This window comes from Acipenser ruthenus, chromosome 8, assembly GCF_902713425.1.
Source record: "Acipenser ruthenus chromosome 8, fAciRut3.2 maternal haplotype, whole genome shotgun sequence".
In the NCBI taxonomy this organism is placed as follows: Eukaryota; Metazoa; Chordata; class Actinopteri; order Acipenseriformes; family Acipenseridae; genus Acipenser; species Acipenser ruthenus.
In genome coordinates this window covers 21395801-21421045 of record NC_081196.1, presented here as the reverse complement: position 1 = coordinate 21421045, position 25245 = coordinate 21395801, and the positions used below count along the sequence as shown (strand labels likewise).

At 37.0% G+C, this 25245-nt stretch overlaps 1 protein-coding gene across 4 annotated transcripts in view; it reads right to left on the bottom strand.

The window, feature by feature from the left end:
* Nucleotides 1–308: 308 nt before the first annotated feature.
* LOC117407395 (cell adhesion molecule 2-like) overlaps nucleotides 309–25245 on the bottom strand; it is a 635128-nt gene continuing 610191 nt past the window's right edge. For all 4 annotated transcript variants that reach the window (XM_059028693.1, XM_059028692.1, XM_059028694.1 and 1 more), the window contains 2 exons: nucleotides 6369–6494; nucleotides 309–4951 (listed from right to left, as the gene is read on the bottom strand). In XM_059028693.1, coding sequence (XP_058884676.1) covers nucleotides 4833–4951; nucleotides 6369–6494 — 245 coding nt within the window. In that variant the 3' untranslated portion in view covers nucleotides 309–4832. The remainder of the gene's footprint in view (nucleotides 4952–6368; nucleotides 6495–25245) is intronic.

The following is a 25245-nucleotide window of genomic DNA, read 5'->3' as shown; positions in this document are numbered from 1 at the left end:
CTTACGGTAATATTAAAATGAAGTTCCGCTCTCGCTCAGCCCTTGATACAGTCCTGCCAGGAGGCATCCGCGGGCCAGACGGCACCTGTCCGGCCCGCGGGCCACCATTTGATGACCACTGGTCTAGTGTATCTTTATTTTGTGTTGCCCTTGCCCCTTTCAGTAGGTTTCATGTTAGTTTTGAAGTGGTAAGCACACTGAATTTCTTGATGATCTCATCTCTAGTTTGATACATTTTAAACCATACACTCTTCAGAAAAAAAACAAAACATCATAACACGCATACATTTCAAAACTTCAGACAATGATGACATGACGTATTTTTATTAACAGTTTAATGATTAAAAACCAAACAAAACCACAGTTCCACCAACCAGGGGCAAGCTGATTAAAAGTGCTAGCATGTCCCAGTTCTGTACGGGAACCAATTGAAACATATTCCTGAGATGAAAAAACTCCACTGCATGTGAAAGCGTGCTTACAGAAGTTAGTACTAAAAACTGTGAAGATGTGTGGAATGTTAAAATGTCTTGTTTCCATTATTTGTTTGAACATACCGGTACATGTACAGTCTTTTCAAATGGAGCAGCTTTAAGAAAAAAAAAAAAAAAAAACATTATAAGTGCTGCTGAATATCATGCAACCAGTTTTTACTTTTTAAACACCAGACTATCAAAGTGCAGTAACACTGTCTTTTTTTCCCACAGGAAAACACATTTGCTATAACAAACCTTTGCATCAGAAGCCTGTACTCAAAATATTATGTTTCAGAAAAAAAGTTTAATGGTGTTGCTAGAATTAAATTAGATATTTTTATAAATATTATTTTTTGTACACATTAGCTTAAAGAAAAGCATTGTATACTCATTATAGTTTATTCTTTCAAATAAAAGTGGGGTTAAATAAAATGTGTGGCTTCTTCAAATAGCTATGCTCATTTTACTCTACACCAAAATATTCTAATAGCAATTCAAGTTTGAAAGGAGACATTTTAACACTAGAGACACAGACACTTCACACATAAAAAAAAATAATAAACTACCTAAGTAGTGTATGAGTCAGTAGGAAAAAGGTACAGAATGTTTGACTGTATCAACACTAAAATGTTTTTACTGCTTTGAAATAACGTTTGGGGTGAACAGTTTTTTTTGCATTTCAGGGCCAACTATTCAACGTGCCATCACTATTGTTTATTGCAAACACAGAGGCAATCATCGTGATTGTTTTTTTTTTAAGCTGCTTGATAGATTTTGATAAATATTCATTGACAATGTAACTGTTGTAAAGAAGAGTAATCTAAACAAACAGGTCTCAATCGTCCTGTTTTAGTGCCAATGAAAAAGGTCCCAATTTATTAAGTCTATGTTTGTTTGATATCCCATGAATGTAAATGTATTTGTACCTTTTTTCTTACTTCCAGATATTATTGATAAGTACAGTTTGAAAAAAGCATACAATCATGTTTATTTAGGGAAGGTTCTGCAGTGTTTGTTTTTAAATCATACCAAGACAACATCATTTTTCTGTGTTTTTGGCAAAATGTAGTTCTATTGTTAGGAACTTTAAAGCTCAAGAAGTAGAGAGGAAAGTGCTGTTCAGATTACAATTCCTTATAACAGCTTTCCATGCCTAAAGACCTGGGCACACAAGCAGCTTTGTTGATGGCCACAAGACCGACGTTTGTTGCCTTGTAATTACTGGCTTGCTGTCAACAAGGTGCCAGCATTCTGGCAATGTGAACCAATCGTTATTCATGTTATATGTGACGTGAATAAAACTTAAAGTGAAGAAAAGCCGCTGATGATGATTTAATACTAACGATATTAGATGAAGAAAATGTTAGACACCCACTGTAAGGCTTTTTAAACAACCAATCAGGGATGGTTTCATTAAATTGTAGCCAATACAGCAAGTTTCAAAACTAAAGTAAATTTCGGCGATCACCAGTAGAAAGCTTACCAGAAATCATACTAGATTGTCCAAAATTTTCATTAACCCAAAAAGAAATTAACTAAATATTGACTGTAGTGAAATATTCACAGGAGAAACTTCAGAGATGACTCACCAATCAAAAGGCATTTCACTAAACCCCCAAGCCAATAGACATACTTATTTATATGCAGTGCAGTATTTCACTATCTAAGCTTTTGATTACAGCATACTAAATTGCTTTACATAACCAAGAAAGCTTAGAAAAAATATATTTTTTACAGAAGATGTTCTTCACACTGATTCTAGTAAATAATCTGAAGTAGACAAGCCTGCGCACCCGTCAAACAATTTGGTGTAAAATCTAAATCTAATCCTAGTTCCTGAGGATTGTGGCTACCACTGGTAATTTTACAGTATTTTAGGTTGGAGATCACTAAATTACACTTATGGGGACTTATTTTATAAAGGAAAATAACATTTTCATTCAAAACAAAGTAATCGTAGTGTATACTTCACCTTCGAGTAAAAACACTGTTTTCTTAATAATCTTCATACCTTTAGCATTTTAGAAAGGCATAGCACTGTTTACCCTTTTGTGGTCAGTCAGACCTCAAAAGGGTAGAATTTTCACAGTTGACGAAGGGTTAAACATGAATGTGTTATAAACATAAGGAAAAAAACAACTATTTTTTTTTGTATAAATTCAAATATAAAAAAACCAAAACCAAATACTATAGAATCAGCTACAGTATTTGTCGCATTGACTTAAACATGTACCATTATTTATTAAGTTGCTTTATTTACCAGGATTAATCACAGACAGGTGTTTCATTCTAATGGTGAGCTAGACGCGTAATTGCATCTTCATTTCAAATAGCCTAGCCTACTCATCACATCAAATTATGCTTTCATATTCAGAATAATGGGAGTTACTGACACTGAGTTCTGAATATAAAAAAAATATAAAAGCAAATTTACCATGTGACAGTAACATCAAATATGATTGGCTTGTATTGAGTGTGTTGTCAGCAAAATAGAACAGTGTCTTAAACTGGGCAACAGGTTGCTGGCTGTTATCAGGTTGTTGACAGCATGTTGACCAACATAGTCACAAAAGGCAACACGCCGGAAACAAGTCTCCCTCTTGTCGACGTAAACAAGTTGCTTGTATGACAGTGCCTTCATGGCACTCAGGTTCTGTGTTGACAGTTGGAGCTAGCTTTTATTGGCAGCGTTGGAATTTGTAGAACGTCATTTCTGTTTCACCCAATATTTGGAACTGATCCCAATCATGCTGCTAGACCAGGGTTTAATAATTATCACCTGATCTAATGCAGCAGCATTTACAAGCATGACCAGGGGATATTAATGCGCTTTATGGTAATACCCTCCCTCAAAAAAGCAAGAGCTTAAAACTTGAATGCGTTTGCAGAACAGCTGAAATAAACAAAACATAACGACTCTGGATTACTAAGTTTTAGTACTTAAACAGTATGTACATGCCTTCGGAAAAAAAAAAAAAAGCATTTTAAAATATGAGCAAAGACAAATGGTAGATAAATTGAAAATATGTATAGATTATTTTCAATAGATAAATTGGCTAATATACAAATTTAGGGTATGAGAGATTCAAAGTCTAACATCAATTTTCACTATTAACCACATTTAGCAGACATAATATACAGCTGTATTAACAAGGGAGCTTACTCATTATATAAAGAAAAAAATGTGTTTTTCAAATGTTTAGTTCAAATATCATGATTTTGTTCCAGGTGGATATGGAACATTTTGCTAATCAAATCTCGATGTACAGCAGTATTTATTAACCTGGCCTGAAACAGGACAGCAAATTTAAAACAATCTCATTTCACAGCCTAATCCTGAGGCAGTATACAGGCTGGTAGCTTAATACTGTTTCTCCTTATAATTTTGTGCTTCCAGTTTTTATCAAATTAAGACAAGAAAAACCTATAACTAAACAGTGCTGGAATATACAGACATACAAAGTAAATAGTTATTAAGATGCAATTCAAATCAACATAAACGGTTTGGTAGATTGTGCTTTTTGGTGTTCAGATAGTCACATCTACTTTAACACGTGGTTTTGTGTTGGCTTAAATTGATAAACACTACTTGGATCTTTAGTGTAACATGCTATCATATATACTATAATACAGTTAACTGGTTTCAAATGCTGATCAGATGACAAGTCAAAAATCTTAAGCAAAAATGCTTGTCTACTAATCCTAACAATCTTTGAACTATTACTATCTTACCTTACAAAGCACATATTTTACTTTGTTCTCATATATTTGTACCTCTGCAAACCCTCTGCAAATAAAATGGCCCATGTCTGTTTCATGGCTTTTTTTAACCGGTTTGTTGACAAGAAAAAGACACACAAGGACCTTCATCTCTTAAGTGTCCAAACTTTTTTTTTTCATTTCTAAAATATGTACAAGGTTCAGTAGAAATGTTTTTTTATTTTTTTTTATCTCATTTGTAAGTGACGGATGAATGTGAAGTCTGTCACAAATCTACAATCTGTCAGCATTAAATATGCTGTTTATAACATCACACATTGCTCCCTGAAAAAAAAAAAATCTACATTTAAAACATAAATTTACCCATCAAAGTTAAACATATGTCTGTATATTTAGGCACTGTGTAAGCAAATTGACTATATCTCACTCAGAGGCTCTTGTTAAACAGAACATATTTAAATAAAAAAGGTGATGTGTTCAGCAGCTGGTTGCTTGTAAAAAAACGGCTATTAACGGTGGTGTGCAGGATTTTTTTAAAAATGTACCAGGGCACAATAAGTAATTATATAAGTATGGGCATTGTTAATTGCCGGTTTTCACTAGAAGCAACTCCAGTAAGCATAAATGGAGCCATATCTAAATAAAATACTCTTTTTTTTCATCTGCATTGGCTTGGTTGCCTTCTGCATTGATGATGGCTGTGTCTGCATCTGGGGCATCTTCAGCACCTTTTGCTTCATTTGTTAAATATGTTCCTGCAAAGAAAAAAAACAATTAGAAGGTGACCTCAATAAGCAACCATAACTCACTCAAAAGTATGTTTCCATACAACCTTCAGAAACTGTGCTACAATATGTAATGACGTTACCAATATTAATTACGAGTATTACAAAAGTAGAAGATATTTATAAAACATTAACATGAACTAGCTAGCTATTTTTCCTCAATAGATCACTTTCAACTGCTATATTATTTTCACCCTCTTGAATTCTATCCAGCAATGCTCGACTGGTCTTCCATAGTGGATTTTTGCCTCATTTTTAAAAACACACCTTTTTTATTGTTATTATGAAAAATGGAAATATATTATTTTGATAGAACTTAAATAACAAAACAACAATTTGTTTACAATTGTAGCATTATAACAATATAAATCACAAAAAAGCATACATTTTTTTTGCAATGGCAGCATTACATAAGTATAAATAACATACTTTTTTTTTTTTTTTTTTTACAATTGCAGCATTGTAATAACAGTGCCGCACAGTCATTGTGCAGTCTTATCACTTTTTAGAAATTTCTGTTCTAGATTTCTAACGCCCTTCAAACTTATCAATGCTAACGTCTTTATCTAGTAGATATACATCAGAAGACTTGCGTCGCAAATTTTCAGTCACGTCATATACAGCGTGATTAGAAAGTAAGTTTACCACACAATGCACCATATCACTGATGTTGTAAACTTACTTTCTATCTTCCACAGTTTCGGGTCCGGTGTGTATCACTGTTATATGCATTATTATCTGTGAAGTGTACTTCAGCAGAATAAAATCGGTCGTTTTGACCAGTACCAATCCTAAAAACTGCATACTATAGTAGCATATATTCTGCCTATTGATTTAATGTAGCACGTCAAAAAGGCGTGTTAAGCTTTGTAGATTCACATATAACCTCTTGCACGCTATTCTCACGGGAGTGACAAATTTGGACTCGCTTGTGTTCCACGTGGAAATCGCGGGATACACAGCTGGGTGGTTAAAGGAATACCAATATATTAACTAAAGAAGAAGACTGAGTTTGGTAGAAGAAGCACCTAAAGACCCCAGTCCATCTGCATTTATTTATCTGGCCCAATACTTGTTGTAGAAGGTGATCTTACACCTTCAGACCACGTACAACTTCTGCTGCGTACAATAAGCCTCAAAGGAATCTAAACAGCCTGAAGGCAATCAATCAATCATCTTTATGTCCTCAACCTTATAATAGCAGTGTACTGTACCAACAACAGAGTAGAATACAATTCAGCATCTCCTGCATGGAATGGTCTCCTTTTATTTTATCTGTGGGGGCAACCTTTGCCCTGAACATACAATTAATTCAAATATGCAGGGATTAAGGCTCTACATATAAAAATGTGAGCCAATAGGAATTACAATTTGATTGAAAACATACCTTTATGTCTTGCAAGGTATCGACCAAGTACAATTATTAAACACAGGGTGATGAAGACAACAACAGCTACTACTCCACCGATAACTGCATGGTCAGTTGCAGTCTGATCAGCCAGGGCATTGGGATCTACAGAGAGTGAAAAAAATAAATGATATTACCTGGTGACAAGCAGTCTTTTATATTCTAATGCTTTTGAATTTTGTACATACGGTTTATAATACTTTGGTCTGCTTTCATTGCATATTTATTGTAAAGTCATGAAAAATCAAAGCTTAAAGCAGATACAGACACTACTTGGGAACTGGTACTGGTAGTTTATTTTAAAGTATTTAGTACATTTGCATGTTGAAAGCAGATTAACGGACTAGTGTGAAAAATAATAAAAAGTTATTGAATTGTATGGGTAAGGCAAAGACAAATCTTATAAAATATAATTTATAACCAGAAAAATAAAGTAGGAACTGTACAAGTTGAATTACCACAACAGAGATAAGCAGTGTTAAGTTTTTACAATGGCAGCCAATGCTTGTGAGCTGGTGAGCAGTATGAATTGGTAATTGAACACAGATGTACTGGTTATGCAGCTTCTATATATGGTTACATCAATTAATCACACTACAAATGTAGATTTCATTTGGAAATACTAAAACCAGACACCCTATAAAAGTCAACATAACCTTAAATACAGTGTTCATCACAGTTCAAATTAGCTATACATCTTATGAATAATTGGTTTCCTTGAAGTGCTATCCCTAGAGCCAGATAATATGTAAGGGTCTGGGTGAAATGTTCAGTGTAGAATAAAAAAAAAAACTGCAACACAAAATATAGGGATGTGCATAGTTATAACATTTGAGAAATTCAGGAGTCGTGACAATGGCTCCTTATCATCACTAACCGGCTGTATTTAAACCCCAGGGTATGACGCCTTATTTTTTCTTTGCACATTTGCTCCTCCCCTCCACCAACTTTGTTCCCCTTAGGTGGGTGGTGTCTCATCCCACTGGCAGCTCGAACCTGAGCCTTACCTCACGAAGGTGGCTCCATCGGGTGGGTCAGTGGGACCCAAGCACAATAATACCTAATAAACCCCCTCTCACTCACCAGACATTTCCCTGCCTAATTCATTATTTTAACTTGGCAAGGACCCTAGGTACAGCATCTGAACTATTTAAAAATATCTTTCAAATGTGTGTATCTGTGTAAGAGATTGTGCAAGTGGCCCTGATCAAGACAACACTTTTCCACCACTGGCTGTAATCAATAGAATGACATGTGAGGTCAAGGACAAGACTTTGAAACCAAAAAAAGTCTTGAGCTCTCATGGTCAAGGGGTTTCTCTGGTGCATCAGTCTTTCAAAGAAGGTTGTCCAAATTGCCTACAGAAGCAACTCATTTAAATACCAGTGAAACTTACCTCTAATGCATTTACTTGCACAAGTGCAATATTTCTCAGTATAAAATACGTACAGATCAGGGTCTACTAGATATTTATAAAGTACTGTATAGATATTTATAAAGTACTGTATAAATAGAGAGAGACTGGAAAATGCTGGCAGATGTTGGTCAATGGCTTATTTTTCCACCTGAGATTGCCACCACAAACCTTCGACCAGATATTGTCTTGTGGTCTGGATCAGCACGCCTTGTTCACCTGGTAGAGTTAACAGTGCCATGGGAGGATGCTGTAGATGAGGCATATGAGAGGAAGAAACTGCGGTATGCTCAATTAGCCGCTGAAGCGGAACAGCGAGGATGGAGAGTCCGGGTTTACCTAGTGGAGGTGGGTTGTCGAGGATTTGTGGCACACTCTACAACCCGGTTTCTCAGAGTCAGATTTAGTGGCCAAGAGTTGCGTCGCACAGTGAAGAACTTATCTGAAGCAGCAGAGAGGAGCACCAACTGGCTGTGGTTGAGACGGAAAAATTCTGGTTGGGGATCTCAAGCACAATAGAAAGAAAGAAACGCTGATGTATGGTTAAGTAAGCTGGGTTGAGTTGAGTGGGGGGCGGAGGGGGTGATGCTGGGACACCAGAATCACCGTCGAGCCCTCTTGAGGTGTCGTGGGCTAGTCGACGAAACACCAAGGATGGAAGGTGCCCACTTGAAGACCCCAGAGATGTACCCTAATTAGCTAAATCCAGTTTGTCGGTTGACACGGTTGTCATGCTGATGCGCTGGGGAGACCGCACTGTGGTTGATCCCCGGAGCCAGCATCGCAGCCGTTGTGTGTGCTGATGTGCTGGGGAGGCAAAATAAGCCGATCCCTGAAGCCAGCATTACACTTCAGCCATCAACACCAGGCAGAAGGATATCTACATCATCAGATGGAAGGAAACACAAATGGATGGACATACAGATGAATCACATTAGTTTACTGTAAAGCTACGTCTTAGTTGGTGCTTATCTTGGCAAGAGCCTAGTTCAAATCAGCATGAAGTTTTAACACACACATATATATAATTTGCAACCATGCTCATTTGCATGACAATCGGATTCATACTGATGTACCTGTCATTTTTGTCATAATACTGTGTCTGTCATTTTTCTTGTCATTGTTAACATTCTGACAATTTGTCTGACAAAGTCTGTTTCAAAGCTCTTTTCAAAATGGCCGCTCTAGTGCACTGGGGTTTGAGATGCAGGAAGAGCAATTAAAAAAAACAAAAACATAACAACAAGTGCTGTGGCTTTTCTGTTCCGTACCACATCATGGATCGTTATTGCTGTGTTTCCTGTTTGACACACCCATGATTTCAGACCCCAGTGCACTAGAGCAGTGGTTCTCAAACTTTGTCATAGTGAGCCTCCCGGAGCTATGAAAAAAACAACTGCGCCTCTCCAGTTTACTAAAACAATATAACAAACTGAAAATACTATATGTTGCAAAAAAATGAATACAAAAGTAGAAGGGATTTGATCAGTATAGAGCAGTATGAGTATTCATTGAAAAACAGTACAAATAGAAGCAGCTAATTTATATATATATATATATATATATATATATATATATATATATATATATATATATATATATATATATATATATATATATATATAAATACAGTGCCCTGCATAAGTATTCACCCCCCTTGGACTTTTCCACATTTTGTAGTGTTACAACCTGGAATTAAAATGGATTTAATTAGGATTTTTTGTCACTGATCTACACAAAATAGTCCATAATGTCGAAGTGGGGAAAAAAATCTACATATTTTTCAAAATTATTTACAAATAAAAAACTGAAAAGTCTTGATTGCATAAGTATTCACCCCCTTTGCTGTGACACCCCTAAATAAGCTCTGGTGCAACCAATTGCCTTCAGAAGTCACATAATTAGTTGAATGGAGTCCACCTGTGTGCAATTAAAGTGTCACATGATCTCAGATTAAATACACCTGTTTCTGGAAGGCCACAGGGTTTGTTAGAGAGCATATCTAAACAAACAGCATCATGAAGACCAAGGAGCTATCAAAACAAGTCCGGGATAAAGTTCTGGAGACGCACAATCAGGGTTGGATTATAAAAAAATATTCCAAACTTTGAACATCCCCCGGAGCACTGTTAAATCCATTATTAAAAAATGGAAAGAATATGGCACAACCGCGACTCTGCCTAGAGAAGGCTGTCCACCAAAACTCAGTGACCATGTAAGGAGGGCATTAGTCAGAGAAGCAACCAAGCGGCCAATGGTAACTCTGAAGGAGCTGGAGAGATCCACAGCTGAGATGGGAGAAACCGTCCATGGGACAACTATAACCCGGATGCTCCACAAAGCTGGGCTTTATGGAAGAGTGGTGAGAAGAAAGCCATTGCTGAAAAAAACCCAATCCCGTTTGGATTTTGCCAAAAGGCATGTGGGAGACACAGCACACATGTGGAAAAAGGTTCTCTGGTCTGATGAGACCAAAATTGAACTTTTTGGCCTTAGCGCAAAACGCTATGTGTGGCGCAAAGCCAACACCGCTCATCACCCTGAGAACACCATACCCACGGTGAAGCATGGTGGTGGCAGCATCATGTTATGGGGATGCTTTTCATCGGCAGGGACTGGGAAACTGGTCAGGATTGAGGGCAAGATGGATGGAGCCAAATACAGGGAAATTCTAGAGGAAAACCTGTTTCAGTCTGCAAGAGACCTGGGACTGGGGCGGAGGTTCACCTTCCAGCAGGACAATGACCCTAAACACACAGCCAAAGCTACACTGGAGTGGTTTAAAAACAAGAACCTGAATGTCTTAGAATGGCCCAGTCAAAGCCCAGACTTCAATCCGATTGAGAATCTGTGGCAAGACTTGAAAATTGCTGTTCACCAACGGTCCCCATCCAACTTGACAGAGCTTGAGCAATTGTGCCAAGAAGAATGGGCAAAAATTGCAGGATCCAGATGTGCAAAGCTGGTAGAGACTTACCCAAAAAGACTCACAGCTGTAACTGCTGCCAAAGGTGCTTCTACCAAGTATTGACTCAGGGGGGTGAATACTCATGCAACCAACAAATGTCTTTTTTTTTGTTTAATTAACTTTTTTGTCACAATAAAAAATATTTTGCACCTTCAAAGTGTTAAGTATGTTGTGTGAATCAAATGGTAAAAATCCCAATTAAATCAATTTTAATTCCAGGTTGTAGCACTACAAAATGTGGAAAAGTCCCGGGGGGGGGTGAATACTTATGCAGGGCACTGTAGGTATGCATATGTATATATATAAATATAATTAGCTGCTTCCATTTGTACTGTTTTTCAATTAAGACTCATACTGCTCTATACTGATCAAATCCCTTCTACTTTTTTACTATTTTTACTACTATTTAAATGGTCTGATTGTTGCAGTTGTATGTGTGACATGCTATACAAATGTAGTGTGGTTTGTTCTTTTTTTCTGCTATGTACTCTACAGTGCTTTGCGATACTTTTGTATAAAAAGTGCTATATAAATGCAATAAATAAATAAAAAAATAAAGTCATTGCATTTCCTGTGAAAAAAACTTTACAGGTTTAGATACTAAGGTAGGGATGTCATGTTTCGAGATGCCGGTGTAGCTTGCAGGGCCGCATACTGTGGTTTGCCAGTATTTCGCCGCATAAAACACATTTGAGACCCAGTTTTAAATATGCTTCCTCATATTTTCGGCTTCTGCGTTTTCTTGGAATCTCCGCTGTTGCCCTCACTTCGGTTTGTGTTGTACGTTTTTCTCCCTTTGTCACAAAACAATCCATTTCTCATTAAAGCTGTTTCTCACTTACTCTTTATCACAAGGCACTGTGTGGTGGGACCTGTGTTTAAATTTAAATGACATGATTTCCTGTATGGCTGTAACGAGTGTGCTAGGGACATTTTTTAAAAATGCATTTTTTTTTTCTGCTGGTCTGCTGAAAAATTACATTATAATTGTATCGTACACAGGGACATTTTAATTTGAATCCCATTGAAAGCCTGTTTAATGATTTAAAGATACAATGTCATGAAGTGTTTATGTTCCAAAGGGCATCACTCTACCCCCTACAATAGCTGGCATATGAATAAAGTTGAACACGGAAACAAAGTTGAAACCATAACTATAGCAGCACGGTAGATAAACCGCTGCATCCTGGAGCCTTTGATGTAGATCCAATTCTCATTGCTTCTTGATAATTCGAGTAAGTATGACCTTTATCTATGCATTGGGGATAAACATTGTTTTCTGTATACAGTGCACTCTAGTGGTCGACCAATATTGGTCGCCGATATTTGTGTTTTTATAAATATTGGTATCGGCCAAAACTTCACTGATATTTGCCCGATATTGTTCTAATAAATTACATGAAACAAAACGGCGGCAGGTAAGTTTAGTTTTCCCTGCACATCAACATTGCATTGCGGGAGTTGATGTTGCCTAGCAGCAGAGGTGCCCACAAGTCACGAGTTCACCTGGAAGTTATCGAAGAGGTTTCACAGGCAGAAACTAAAGGTAAGACAAAATCTTTATTTGGTCCTAAATAATAAGAACTTACTGTTAAGCATGAATTCTGTCTTTCTGCAACTCCTCATAAAGTAAATGAAATGTATAATTGTTTGAGTTGCTCCTGCTGTTTTTTTAATTCAGTAAAATGATGCTAGAACTTCACTAAACATACCCAAATTGTGTAATTGTCGGTTTAATCATTTTTGTGGGCAATTTAATTTAAATTCCTTAGGTCACTTAAAGATGTCTTCTGGATCAAATAACCAGAAATTTTCCCATTTTGTTTTTTCCCCCAGACTTTTTTTTTTTAAATGTAAAAATGCCTCTGACCTTATCTCAGTCTGTGAAGCTAAAACTCCAGAATGGGAACTGAAATGCATATTTTGCTTTTCCTTCCTTCTTTTTTCAGACGCTAAATAAATAAAGAAAAGAAAAAAAGACACACTACTGGCGCAGTTGATGTAGCAACTAATGCAGTTGTACCTCTTTAAATATTTACAGCCAAGATGTTAGTCAGTGTATATAAAAAAAAAAGTGCAAGAGTGTATTTTTCGGGGCGGGGAGGGAGAGAGTGAGGAGGAGGGATAGTAATGTGTGTACTGTATAAAAACATTCTGCCTTAGCAGACTTTTCTGGAGAAACATGAGTTTTGATGACTTTTTTATTTTTTATTGTACAGATGGCAGAAGAGTCTCATAAGAGCAAAGTGTCGCAGTTTTTTTTTTTTAAAGAATCCAATGTTGGTACAGCAGACTGAACCCTCTGTGCTGGAAAAGTGAGTCTAGGTTCAAAAAAAGGAAAGCAGAAAAATACTTCCAATATTTGGGCTCACCTCAAAATTTACCACCCCAGTGGTTTTGAAGAAGCACAAACAGATTTCTGTCATTTGTTTGACAGAAGAAAAACTGGACTGAAGTTTGTGAACTTAATGTTAAGATGTTTAAATGTTTATATATGTATATCTTTACCTTTACATGTTAATGTAACTGTTGTGTTCTTTTGGTTTAATAAAGCTCTTAATATCGACATATTATATCGGCTATTGTCTGTCTGTTTTTTTTTTTTTGAGATCAATTTTTTTTTAATTTTTATTTTGGAACAAACAGCACATTACAATAAAACAGGCAGAAAAAGACCCTAAGTTCCAATTTTCCACCCACCCTTCTACCCATCCCCACCTGCCCATAGCTACCCCCCCTAACCACCCCCCACCCATAGTACCTCGAGAACCCACATCACTCCCTGTTAGGAGATTGTACAACCAACATAGATTTTATGATATCAGCAGCTGATTTCCAGGCTAGAACATTCTCCCCCCCCCCCCCGGCACCATGGATCCGAGCCGTGGAGAGCTCCACATGAACAACTTCAAGGTAAGAGAGGATCCATTGGCGATAGGGGAGAAAGTGCGGTGGCTGCCAGCACAAAGCAATCATCTTTTTTGCTGCAGTAAGGCCTGCCAACCAGATCCGCCTCTGCTGTGAAGATAGGTCAAAGGATGAGTCATCATAAACAAGCAGAAGTAATGCAGGAGAACAGGAAATATCTTTAGTCAATATAGTAGATAAAGCTGTAGCGACCTGTTCCCAGAAACTGGCTACATCTGGTCACTCCCAGACCATATGTAAGAAAGTGCCATGGGTACCCTGAGAGCAAAGCAAACAGACAGGGGTAGGGACAAGTTTCATTCAAAATCATTTACTAGGGGTCAGATATAATCTGTGAAGAAAATTATAATGAATCATCTGGTGATTAGGGTTCCTGGAGGCAAAGCCTATATTAGACCAGACAGTATCCCAATTCATTTCAGTATCTAATGGTATTCCAAATTGTGTTAATTGTTAATGGTTTATAAGAAGCCTTTAAGAAAAACACAAATTGTGGAAACCAGTCCCTTAGTTTTACCTCCCGTGTCTAACAAATTCTGGAGTGGGTGTGTTAACAGTGCTGTCCCCCAAGGCACCCCATAGGCACGCAATGATGACCTCAGTTGGAGATTAAAAAAAAATAAACACCCAGGAAATTGTACTGGAGTTGTAAATCCTGGAATGCATGGAGACAGCCCCCATTAGAAATATGCAGTGTGGAAAAGAAATGGGTCGGACCCCTATAAGAAGTGCAAAATTGTGAAATATAGAAGAGTAAGAGCACCACTTAAGTTGGGTTTTTGTATGCTTCTCCACTAAGAGCCAAACAGTAACTAACTGTGTGTCAAACAGTAGCTTACAATGTCTGACAGCAATATTTTTGAGTAGATTAAATCTTGGAGTCTGTATGGGTACACCAAATTTTCTTCCAGGGAGTGCCAAGAGACAGGAGCATTAGTGTCAAACTATATGGTAAGCGGGCGCAGAACAAATGACCAAAAATAAAATTTAAAGTTTACCCTTCCATATAAATTTGGAAGTTAAAGAGTAATTTATCCCAGTATCCTATAGGGGGTGAGAGGGGAATCATTGAGCTGATAAAATGAATACGTGGGAGCACATTCATTTTAACTATAGAGATACGCACTTGAAATGAATTAGGAAGTTGAGACCATCTATCTAAATCTGTCTCCACCTTTTTAAAAATATTATTGAAATTACTACAATAGAGTGTAAAGAGGGGTAGATCTCTACACCAAGATCTTTAAAGTGCTGAACCACCAATATGTTCGAGGGCAAGATTATATTTCTCATTGCCCCATTCAGGGGTAATAGTGCTGATTTAGCCCAATTGATTTTATATCCCGATAGCAAAATGAAGTTATCAAAAATAGTCAATAGGTGAGGAAGTGCTTGAGACACATTTTCGACAAACAGTAATACGTCATCTGCATATAACAAAATATGATGTTGAGTATTATTAATGGTGATGGGAGTATAATCAGATATATAATGGGATTTAACAGATATAATGTTTGTGAAGTGCTCGTTAGCCCGGAGTCTCAAGGCTAGAAGATGACTAGGTCTCGAGCCATTGAAATAATAGTGCTGTCTAGCTCTATGAATAAGGAATTCAGCCCTCTGCCTGAGTAAAAGATTAAGATCTTTTCTAATTAAATCCTGTTCTAATGCAGTGTTAGCACAGAAATTAGAATGTAAAGTATTTTCTAGAAATGCCAGCTTGGTTTCTAATTCCTTAATTCTACTAAGTCGCGACTTACTAAGGTTAGAAGCGAATGACGTGACGGGCTCCCGAGTGGCGCATCCAGTAAAGGCACTCCGCGCGGAGTGCAGGATGTGCCCTTTAGTTTGGAGATCGCAGGTTCGAATCCAGGCTATGTCACAGCCGACCGTGACTGGGAGTTCCTAGGGGGCGACGCACAATTGGCTGAGCACTGCCCGGGTAGGGAGGGCTTAGGTCGGCAGGGGAATCCACGGCTAACCGCACATCAGCGACCCCTGTGTCCGATAGGGCGCCTGTGGTTCTGCAGTGGAGCCGCCATATCTGTGTTGTCCTCCGGCACTATAGGTCTGGCGGAATTGCTGTGGATCTGCAGTGCGAAAAATGACGGCTTGGCAGGAGCACGTTTCGGAGGACGCGTGTTCCAGCCTCCGTTCCCCGAGTCGGCGGGGGGGTTGCGAGCTGTGAGCCGAGGATACAGATAATAATTGGGCATGCTAAATTGGGGAGAAAAACCGGGGTAAAAAGATTGGCGACGACAAAATAAAAAAAAAAAAAAAAGCAGCGAATGACGTAGTACTACTCCTGATAAATACTTTAACTGCATCCCACAACACATGCGGATCATCAACCCATTTTTCTATTAAAATTTAAAAATTCTGATAGTTGGCTTTCAAATTCAGACCTAAAAGACTCATTCTGCAGCAAAGTGGTGTTAAAGCGCCATCTGGCGGCCCGAGTGAGAACGCCTGGGAGAGTGGCTGAACAGACGAGTGCGCTGTGATCTGAAAGAGGAACTGGCAGCAAATCTATATTGTAAACTTCTTTAAAAAGATCTCTCGCTACGAAAATAAAATCAATCCTCGAATATGACATGTCTTGGGTAAAGAAAGAAAAATCTTCGATTGAGGGATTCATTACACGCCATAAATCTACAACGCCTTTATCAGATGCAAATCTCTGTAGTGCAGTGGATGCTAAACACTGATCTCTGCCCTCTGATAATCCAGTCCTGTCCAAAGCATGCTCCCACACGGCGTTGAAATCGCCTCCGATAATCAAGCGGAACTCTGACAGATCAAGCATTAGTTTTGTAAATAAATAAAAAAAACTCTTTATCAAAAGAATTTGGTGCATAAACCGAAAGCTATTTTTTTTTACCCGAAACAACTGTCTTTACATATGTTGTTATTCTACCCTCCATGTGACTTCCCAGAAAAGTAAATCGCAGGTTGCGCCGCCCAACAATCAGAACCCCCTTATTTTTTTTATTTGAGGATGAAGAAGCTATAACATGATAATATCTATTTCCGAGTCTAGGAATGTCTTTCTGCATGAAATGCGTTTCTTGAAACATGGCATTATCAACTTTTATCTCCTTTAGAGGAGACGCCAGCTGGGAAGAAAGTCTCTTTTTCTGGTTCTGTGCCATCCCGGGTCAAGGTAAGAATGAAAAATTAAATTTAAATTTGACTAATATGTGAAATAGGAGATGAAGGGTTCGGAGCAAAAGCCCTACGCAGCCATATCTCCAGCAGGTCACGTGTTCCCCCAGCTGTCTGTTTTTTAATATACTGGTATCGGTCGACAACTAGTTTTCTGTCCCTGCCACTTCTTTCTGCTTTTAATAGGGCACCACCTTAGTACTGTTTGTAGCAGTACTGTTTGAGTCCTAATACATGCATGCTAGCCAGATCATAAAATAACGAGGGATCACTGCAAACAGGTTTGTTTACCCTTTTTAGCTGGTGCTGCAATAGATTTACTTTTCCCTTAGCGAGTGTGAAAGGGAAATGTGTGCGCCAAGCTTTTCCACGTCACCCCTATCACGTTAAACAGGAACTAGAGCCAGGAACACCAAGTTAGTTGAAGCTTGAGGTACTATAGACATTTATTGCAGGTGAACAGAATTATTAGGAGGAACCTGGTTTAACATGGGACTAGGGATTAGACAAAACCTGCCTTCTCCTATCCCCTCCTGTCTTTCCTAGATACCTTTTTGTAGTGATGGCTTTCTGCATGAGGTATTAATTATGTTATTAACTATAAATTTTACTATTTCTGTTGCTTTAAAATGTTTTTATATTAAGTTTCTATACAGTATTGTGTAAGTTTTGAGTTTTTTCATTTCCCATCGGCAAAACCAGCTACGTGCAGTTTTGCATAGCCTAACACGACTCAAAAGTCAGATTAGCAGAGATAGTGTGAGATGGGGGAGGGGAACTGAATGACAAGATGGAAGCACCCTGCTAGGTACAATGTGGTTTTCAACCCCCCCCCCCCCTTTTCCCCCACTTTTCCCCCACAATGGGAATGTGCAATGATAGAGTGGAAACCCCTATCATTGGACAGAAGTAAGACGATTGGGAGTGGAGTCAACAATTGCTTACAAAGGTATAAATGCCAAACATTGTAAAGTTTTGTCAGTCTTTTCATCTCTTTTGAATTGACTCCATGGATATCCGTGCTTTCTAATAGAAACATATGCACTGAGCTGTACTGAGGCCTTGTCCAAAGTCAGTTTAAAACTTGTGCTTATATGATTGTATTGGAGGTATACCTTTCTTGTATATAAAGTGTTTTTGAATCAAAAAACATTTGTCAGCTTAATTTTTTCACTACATATTCTCGGCCTTCTCCTTGATTTAGACTGAACAGATACAGAAGCTGCAGTTACCCCCTTCCATAGATATCAAGCCCTGCCTAGGTCTTAAAAACCCCTTACCACAATATACAAACCTGCATAATTAGTACCAGGCTTTGGAAAATACTGCCTCTTACTATTTACATTATCACTAAGAAATACATAAATTACAAAATAATTTGTTAAATAACCTAGATTTACAGAGGTAAACACACACCTGGTGCACGTTCTCTTGCATTCTAGTTTTTAAAGCATGGAGCTTGTGTAGGCGTGCTCCCACTCCCAGCCTCAGTGTTACCGCTGCAAGTGATTCTCTCTACGCTAGACCAAAGTAAATACTAAGTATTCATTATTATTATTACCATTATTGTCAATAGCAACATCTAATAAATGTAACACTGACATACACCTGACCATTAAAACAGGAAACTGAAATCAAGATGTAAACAAAGAATAATAATAATAATAATAATAATAATAATAATAATAATAATAATAATAATAATAAATACATTTTAAACATTATACACAAATACGCTCATACAATAGAATGTCCAGTGTAGTCCAGGGGTGTTTACTCATAATGAGGACCCCCTCACAGCGAGGATCAGTTTAAAAGACATTTAAAATAGGTTTCTTTCTGTGGTTGTATTCATTTTTAATCCATTTACTAGTTTTCCACTCTCTCTGAAAAGAACTGGTAGAAACTATAACTGTAGAAACTAAAAATACCACCTGTTGTTTCTATCAAGTAGTTTTAATATTGATCTTTGATGTAAGTAGCTTTTCACTGGGATCCAAATCATTTTGTAATGTTTCAAAGCTGTTATGCAATATTCCAAAATTCCTCGATCCTTTAAGTAATTAGAGTGAACACATACTTCATATTTCATTTTGTGTTATTATTTGTACTTTAATCGTGGTTGCCTTGGTGTTCGGTGTTGATGATAACCGTATTTAGCACTTTTAAGCCAGTTTAAAGGCATAGTGTAGACTAAAGCAATATGACCTCAAGGACTAATACTGTATTTATTTATAGTAAATGTACAAAAGACACCTAGTTATTTCTGTATACAATTTGTTTATTACCTCAAGAGAAGTTTGGCTGAGTGACAGACTAGTTTGAAGTAAGACAGGAATAGCTATGGGAGAAATTCGTAGTTGTAATTAAAAGTACTTTATAAAATGACATTTCAAATCTTAAACTAAGGGACTGATATGCTGTGATGTTAATTAAGTTTGTCTCTCACTTGCTTCCCCTTAAGATTCTCTAGATCTACTTCAAAGGACTAGATATTAGTAACAGAGGGTCGTAAAGATTTAAATTGGTGAATAGTTGCGATTACCAGCGGTGCTGCACTTTACAGTCTGGTCTAAACAAACAAAGCTGATTTTTATCTGTTAATTAAAAATGTGTGTCCAAAAGAATAATATACATTTTTTCTTCCTATAAAGGGTTAAGAAGTGCAACACCTGGTGGATACGAGGTGCCATGACTTTCTCCCATGAAATGAATTGTTACCATGAAACATTTAACGTTTAAGTGAATAGAAATTACTGATTTGCTTATTCTAAAAGTTAATTGAAAAACAAACCTTTCCGAGGGTATAATATTAACTTGTTTAACAATCTCAGGGTTTCAGATTGAAACGTAACAAATAAGTAGGCTTGCTACTTTTCAATATTAAATCGGTAAAGCTTGTTAAACGTTGATTCCAACTGAAATAAATGTAAATATGATAAATGTCGGTAAAACTACTCATAGGACAAAGTGGGCCCGTCTGCCTTGCCTTCCAGTGACTCTGAGTCCAGCTGTGCTTAAGCAGGAGATATGATACCATGGTACTGAAATGGATTACCAGTGTGCACAGGTTCATACCACTGATGCCAAATTAGAAAAATGTCACCACCTGTGTTTCCCTTATATCAACTGCTGTTGTCGTGGTGAGCACTGGCCATAAAATAGTTTGGTGAAGGAACATACTGTAATATTCCGGGTACTACGGTACTAAAGTGCGTAACCATTGTGGAATTTTAATTTGACATAAAAACAGTATTAGGAACACCTTCTAATTAATAATACCATGGTACAAATTATAATAAAATGAGGAAAACCACTTTAACAACAATATTAAGCTTTTAGGAGACAATAATCTTCCCAAGCTTTGTATTATTTAATCAAAGTAAGAAGATTAAATGGAAGAAAAAAAAAAGTTACATCAGTTTAGCCTATCAGTGCTATGTGCCTTCTGAGCTGCTTCTAGCCTCGCTTGTTATTATCCAATATTAATATATGAATGATCCTTGTAACTACTGTGCATTGCCTGAGGAATGCACTCCAATGTTTTTCTAATTGGATATCTTGAACTGAAACTATTTATGATCTTCATGTACCAGGCCACCCCATAAATACTCCCAAGGCAAATTTACTGACTGACAACACTTTAATCAAAATGGATAATAATATGAAAACTAATTTATTAGGCTGTAAAGATTCATATAAATAGTATGACCCATTTTATTACTCTGTGCTGTTTTGGGGTTCATTATTTCTCTTGGAAATATAGTGGTTTTATAAATGTACGTTTCATCTGTTACAGATTGACAGAATTCATCAGCAGTGCCTCTTAAGAGACAGAAGCTGTACAGTACAAAATGATCAATTGTTCGCACTGCAGAACACATTATCTTTTAATAAGGCTGGAGACTTTTCTTTCTGTGTGATTTAATATTGGAATATGAGTGCAGATTTCTGTTTAAATATTTATATTCCAATCCTCAGTCCTCACTTTGCAATTTTCCTCTAATAAATGGTATTTATTCAGCTAATGTTATTCCAATGCATGAGTTCTGTTGTTTACAAGACAGAATTTTCTCTTTTATTATTATGACACATTTCACACAGGTGTCTGAAACGAAGCATCCTTTTATTCTATCTGGGGCATAAACAGGAACATACTGTACAAGGCTTATGAAGCATTTAATCACAAGTCTATAAGTTCCTTTAATATTCATTTAAAAGCTTCCAAAATATTTGTACAAGTTCAATTAAAAAACTTTTTTTTTTTTTTTTTTTAATTATGTTTGTATTCAAGGTAGAATGATCAATATATACAGTGATGTTTCTGTTGCATGTTGCTTATATAACAGCAGAGTCTTTCAATTATAAACATCTAGATACTATGCTATAAAACAGAGCCCGAGGCAGCAGAATGATATATGTATAGTACAATCAGCATAACATTCTCACACATGGAAAATGCACAGCTTTATTTCACTTTTATTTTTAGACAAAATAATTCCCCCCAGGGGAACCATGTAATATGAAACTCAATACTCTACCAATGTACTATTGCATATATATTTTTTTCCTCACATTGACATTTGCATTGTAAAATATGAATTATCTCTTCCTTCCTATTATCCAGCCTGATGAGCTGTCAAAAACGATGAGGGTTCCGATTGTTTATTTATTCTGTTTTTTTGATTAAATTAATTGTCTGTTCTAAAGTTTTGAAAGAAGCACATGTTTATCACACATTTTCATTTTAAAACATGATATCTGGTACTACTCTAGAGCCCCTTTCATACAGATGAGTTATTATGGCTCAAAGCCGACTTTGAAGCAGCATGTTGGGCTGTGTCAATTGCCTATACCGGCACAGAGCAGCCTTATTTTATGCCGGCTCTGAACCACCTGGAAGCCAGACAACTTATAACATTTGTGTCTGGTTCTATTTTGTTCCACATCCCCAATTGGAAATAGTACATACTCCCTTGCCCTACGGAAAAGTGCATCTGTGACATCAGTCAGTATCCTTGACATAGAAAATTAAGGGCTAATGTAACCTTTACAGGTATAGGTATGACGTGTCTGCGGGTTGTTTGTGATTCTAAATCAGACTTAAGCAGATCTCAGCTCTGTTATAGTGCCTATATCCAATCTGTATCTACACATAAGTTGTTTAGTTAGATCTAGAAATGTCTGATGGGGAAGAACTGGTCTGGGTTTAGTGTAGGTTCATTTTTTCCTCCTCCCTTCCATCTCGTGCTGCACTCAAAGAATTGGAAGTGCTTCGATATCCTCCATTGTCGATTAAATTACCTAAAATTACCTGTAAGGTGCAGCCATAAAACACAATGTCCCTGTGTAAATTGAACTGATATTGTTTAAGTGTGTAGTCCTTTTTAAATATTGCATTATAATGATTAGCTGTCAGGGGATTTTATTTTTCTTACTGTAACTGCAGTTACTTGAAGTAGAATTGTATGGTCTACTGCGCAATTTGTTTTGTGTTCTTACACTTTCTTCTGCAACAATGTTTTTGTGTATATTTCAGACTTTGATAATATATTACAAACATAGTTTAAAGTGTCTCGAATAATAGATTCTGATTGGTTTAAAATGATCATGAAAAATAATTTTGTTCTGTGTGACTAGAAATGGGAAGTAGCTAGAGTTGGGCTTGTTTTGAAGATCGAGGTTGGTTTATTCTGATGGAATCTGGCAACCCTGAGACAAGCAAATTGGGAACTTTCTTCAACTTAGTGTAGCACCAGATGTCTGTTTTCAAATGAAAATACATATTTGTTATAATATGTTTCTTAAAGACCGGCCATTTGAGACCGAAGTAGCTAATGGAAGTGTGAAATTAGTTAGATTCATTGAATTATGTTGTTATTGCTGCTGATTTAAACATCTTTTAAGAATCAAGAAACATAAGGTATCTATTTAAGTTCACTGTTTTGTACGTTGGTGGAGTGTAATCTAACTGAATCTGGCTTTGTGTAGGAGAGTGACCTTGCTGAAGACATGAAAGTTGAAGCCAATATTACAATAGTGTTATTAATTACAGCAGTTATTAATATAGAAAACCTCCTTACTTGATAATGTGCCACTTCAGTACAAATGGACACTGACTCTTTAAATACTGTTTTGATACAAACAGGCACATTTTACATGAGATATTTCTTCTGCAATAATGCTCTTATTTCTTTTGCAAACTACAAAGGTTTTAACTAGACTGCTTATTTTTGGAAATGTAGTTTTACTTGACAGTTTTGTTGTGAAAGAGAGGGACAGGCCCAGCATCTGGAGTAAGCAATGGAAGTGGTTTCCTAGGGCTGCAAACAAGGGGGTAAGGGGGGCAGAAAATGCATTTAATGATTATATATTTGGATTTATGAGTTTTGGTTGTAGTTTAATCAAAATGTAATCGAAGATAGTATTTTTACCGTTTGTCTCATGCCAACATTTTGATTACAAATTCCATTGTAGTTTGTTGATAAAATTGTAGTATTAAGTTAACCTACTGCTGTCCCTGAAAATTGAACTTTCCAATAATCAGTACTGTTTCTGGATACATTTGTTGGTATGTAAATATTAATTTAACCACTGACATTTTTAAGAATATCATTTTTGTGTGTGTGTGCGTGATGTTTAGTGGTTATGTTTATAACTAATCCAGAATACACTGTAGCTGAAACCTGTGAATGCTCTACTGCATCTCAGACCTGCACTTGCAGATGAGAAGAATCAATCCCAAGATTCATGTCTTTTAGAATTCTCCTTAAGGCACATTTCACATTCAGCATACCTGTCGGACTGGGTGAGGGGTGTTGATGGCTCCCTAACTGCTACTTCTCTTTATGTCAAACAATTTCACGCCTTAAAATGGCTTGACCTTCAGTGGTATCATGCAAAGCTATCAGCTTTTTCTTGGCTGGTGCAGGTGCAATTTATGAACATTCACAGAATATAGATAGCTGTACATTTTCGTACAGTAAATATTACTTCAAGAAATAGTAAGCCCAACAATACTGTTTTAAAAAAAGAACCTTCCATTCTGGGTGCCAGAAGTCATAGCCAACGTCTGGTCTCCATTTAGTTTAACAGTACGTTTTATCATTACAATTTAATTAAGTATATTCTTAAATAAAAATAAACTCTATTTTACTCAGTTATTAAAGTGAACATGTTAAACGCTCTTACATGTTTCTCAGAAATGATTACATGATTATGAATGGGGCCGAGGAAAATTCACTGAGAATTTAAATGAGAGCTGCTCATCTGTAATTAATGGAGTTAATGTTGTTTCAATGCGTGTTAACTGCGCATTGATTAGGGTTCTAAAGGCGGCAGATTTCAGTTTAGACTCAACCAAGGTCATATTATTATTATTATTATTATTATTATTATTATTATTATTATTATTTAGCAGTTTATTTAGCAGACGCCTTTATCCAAGGCGACTTACAGAGACTAGGGTGTGTGAACTATGCATCAGCTTCAGAGTCACTTACAACTACGTCTCACCCGAAAGACGAAGCACAAGGAGGTTAAGTGACTTGCTCAGGGTCACACAATGAGCCAGTGGCTGAGGTAGGATTTGAACCGGGGACCTCCTGGTTACAAGCCCTTTTCTTGAACCACAGCCTCCTATGATTTGGAGCTGAACATTTAAAGGATGCCTCAAAATTACATCCCTGTGAAAATGTATAGATTGATGATGTAAGAAATAACATGCTATACAAATGGAACATGTAGGCTTTTTCTGATAAACACGCACCCTGTGCAGGGCGGTGTACACATTGTTCCGTTTCACTTAAATGGCACAAGCTCTTATTGTTTCGTCAGCTGTTTGTTCCTTTCCACATCACGAATTCTGCTTTCGACATGATTAAGTATTTTCATAAACTCCAGTTATGTTAAAATATCTTTATAACCAGTTCAATCTTCTGCTTAGTTACAACCGACAGACAGAACGTGAATATCGCTGGTGACTAAATAAATATGCTTGTTGATACCAAAAAAGGTGTTAGAACCTTACCACACTTGTTATTGGATTAATCAAGGATGGTGGCAGGTGTGGGCAGACATCTGCTGCACAGAAAGCCATGGGCGAGAAAAACCATCTGCTGCACAAAAAGCCATAGTAGCACAGACCACCATCTATGTTGCCTTGGAGCTTGAAAACCACCTGTTGAGACCTGTAAATTAACCTGTAGCTCTGTTGCACAGGAATACCATCTCTGTACCAAGTCAGCTCAGAAACACCATCAACTGACTCCTGTCGTAAACTGCATGTATTGCATTTGATTTGCTTTTCTTTAAGAAGAAACCAAACTTGCCTTACAATTTCATAAACAGAGTGTAATCATTAAAAATCTGTGTTTGGGAAT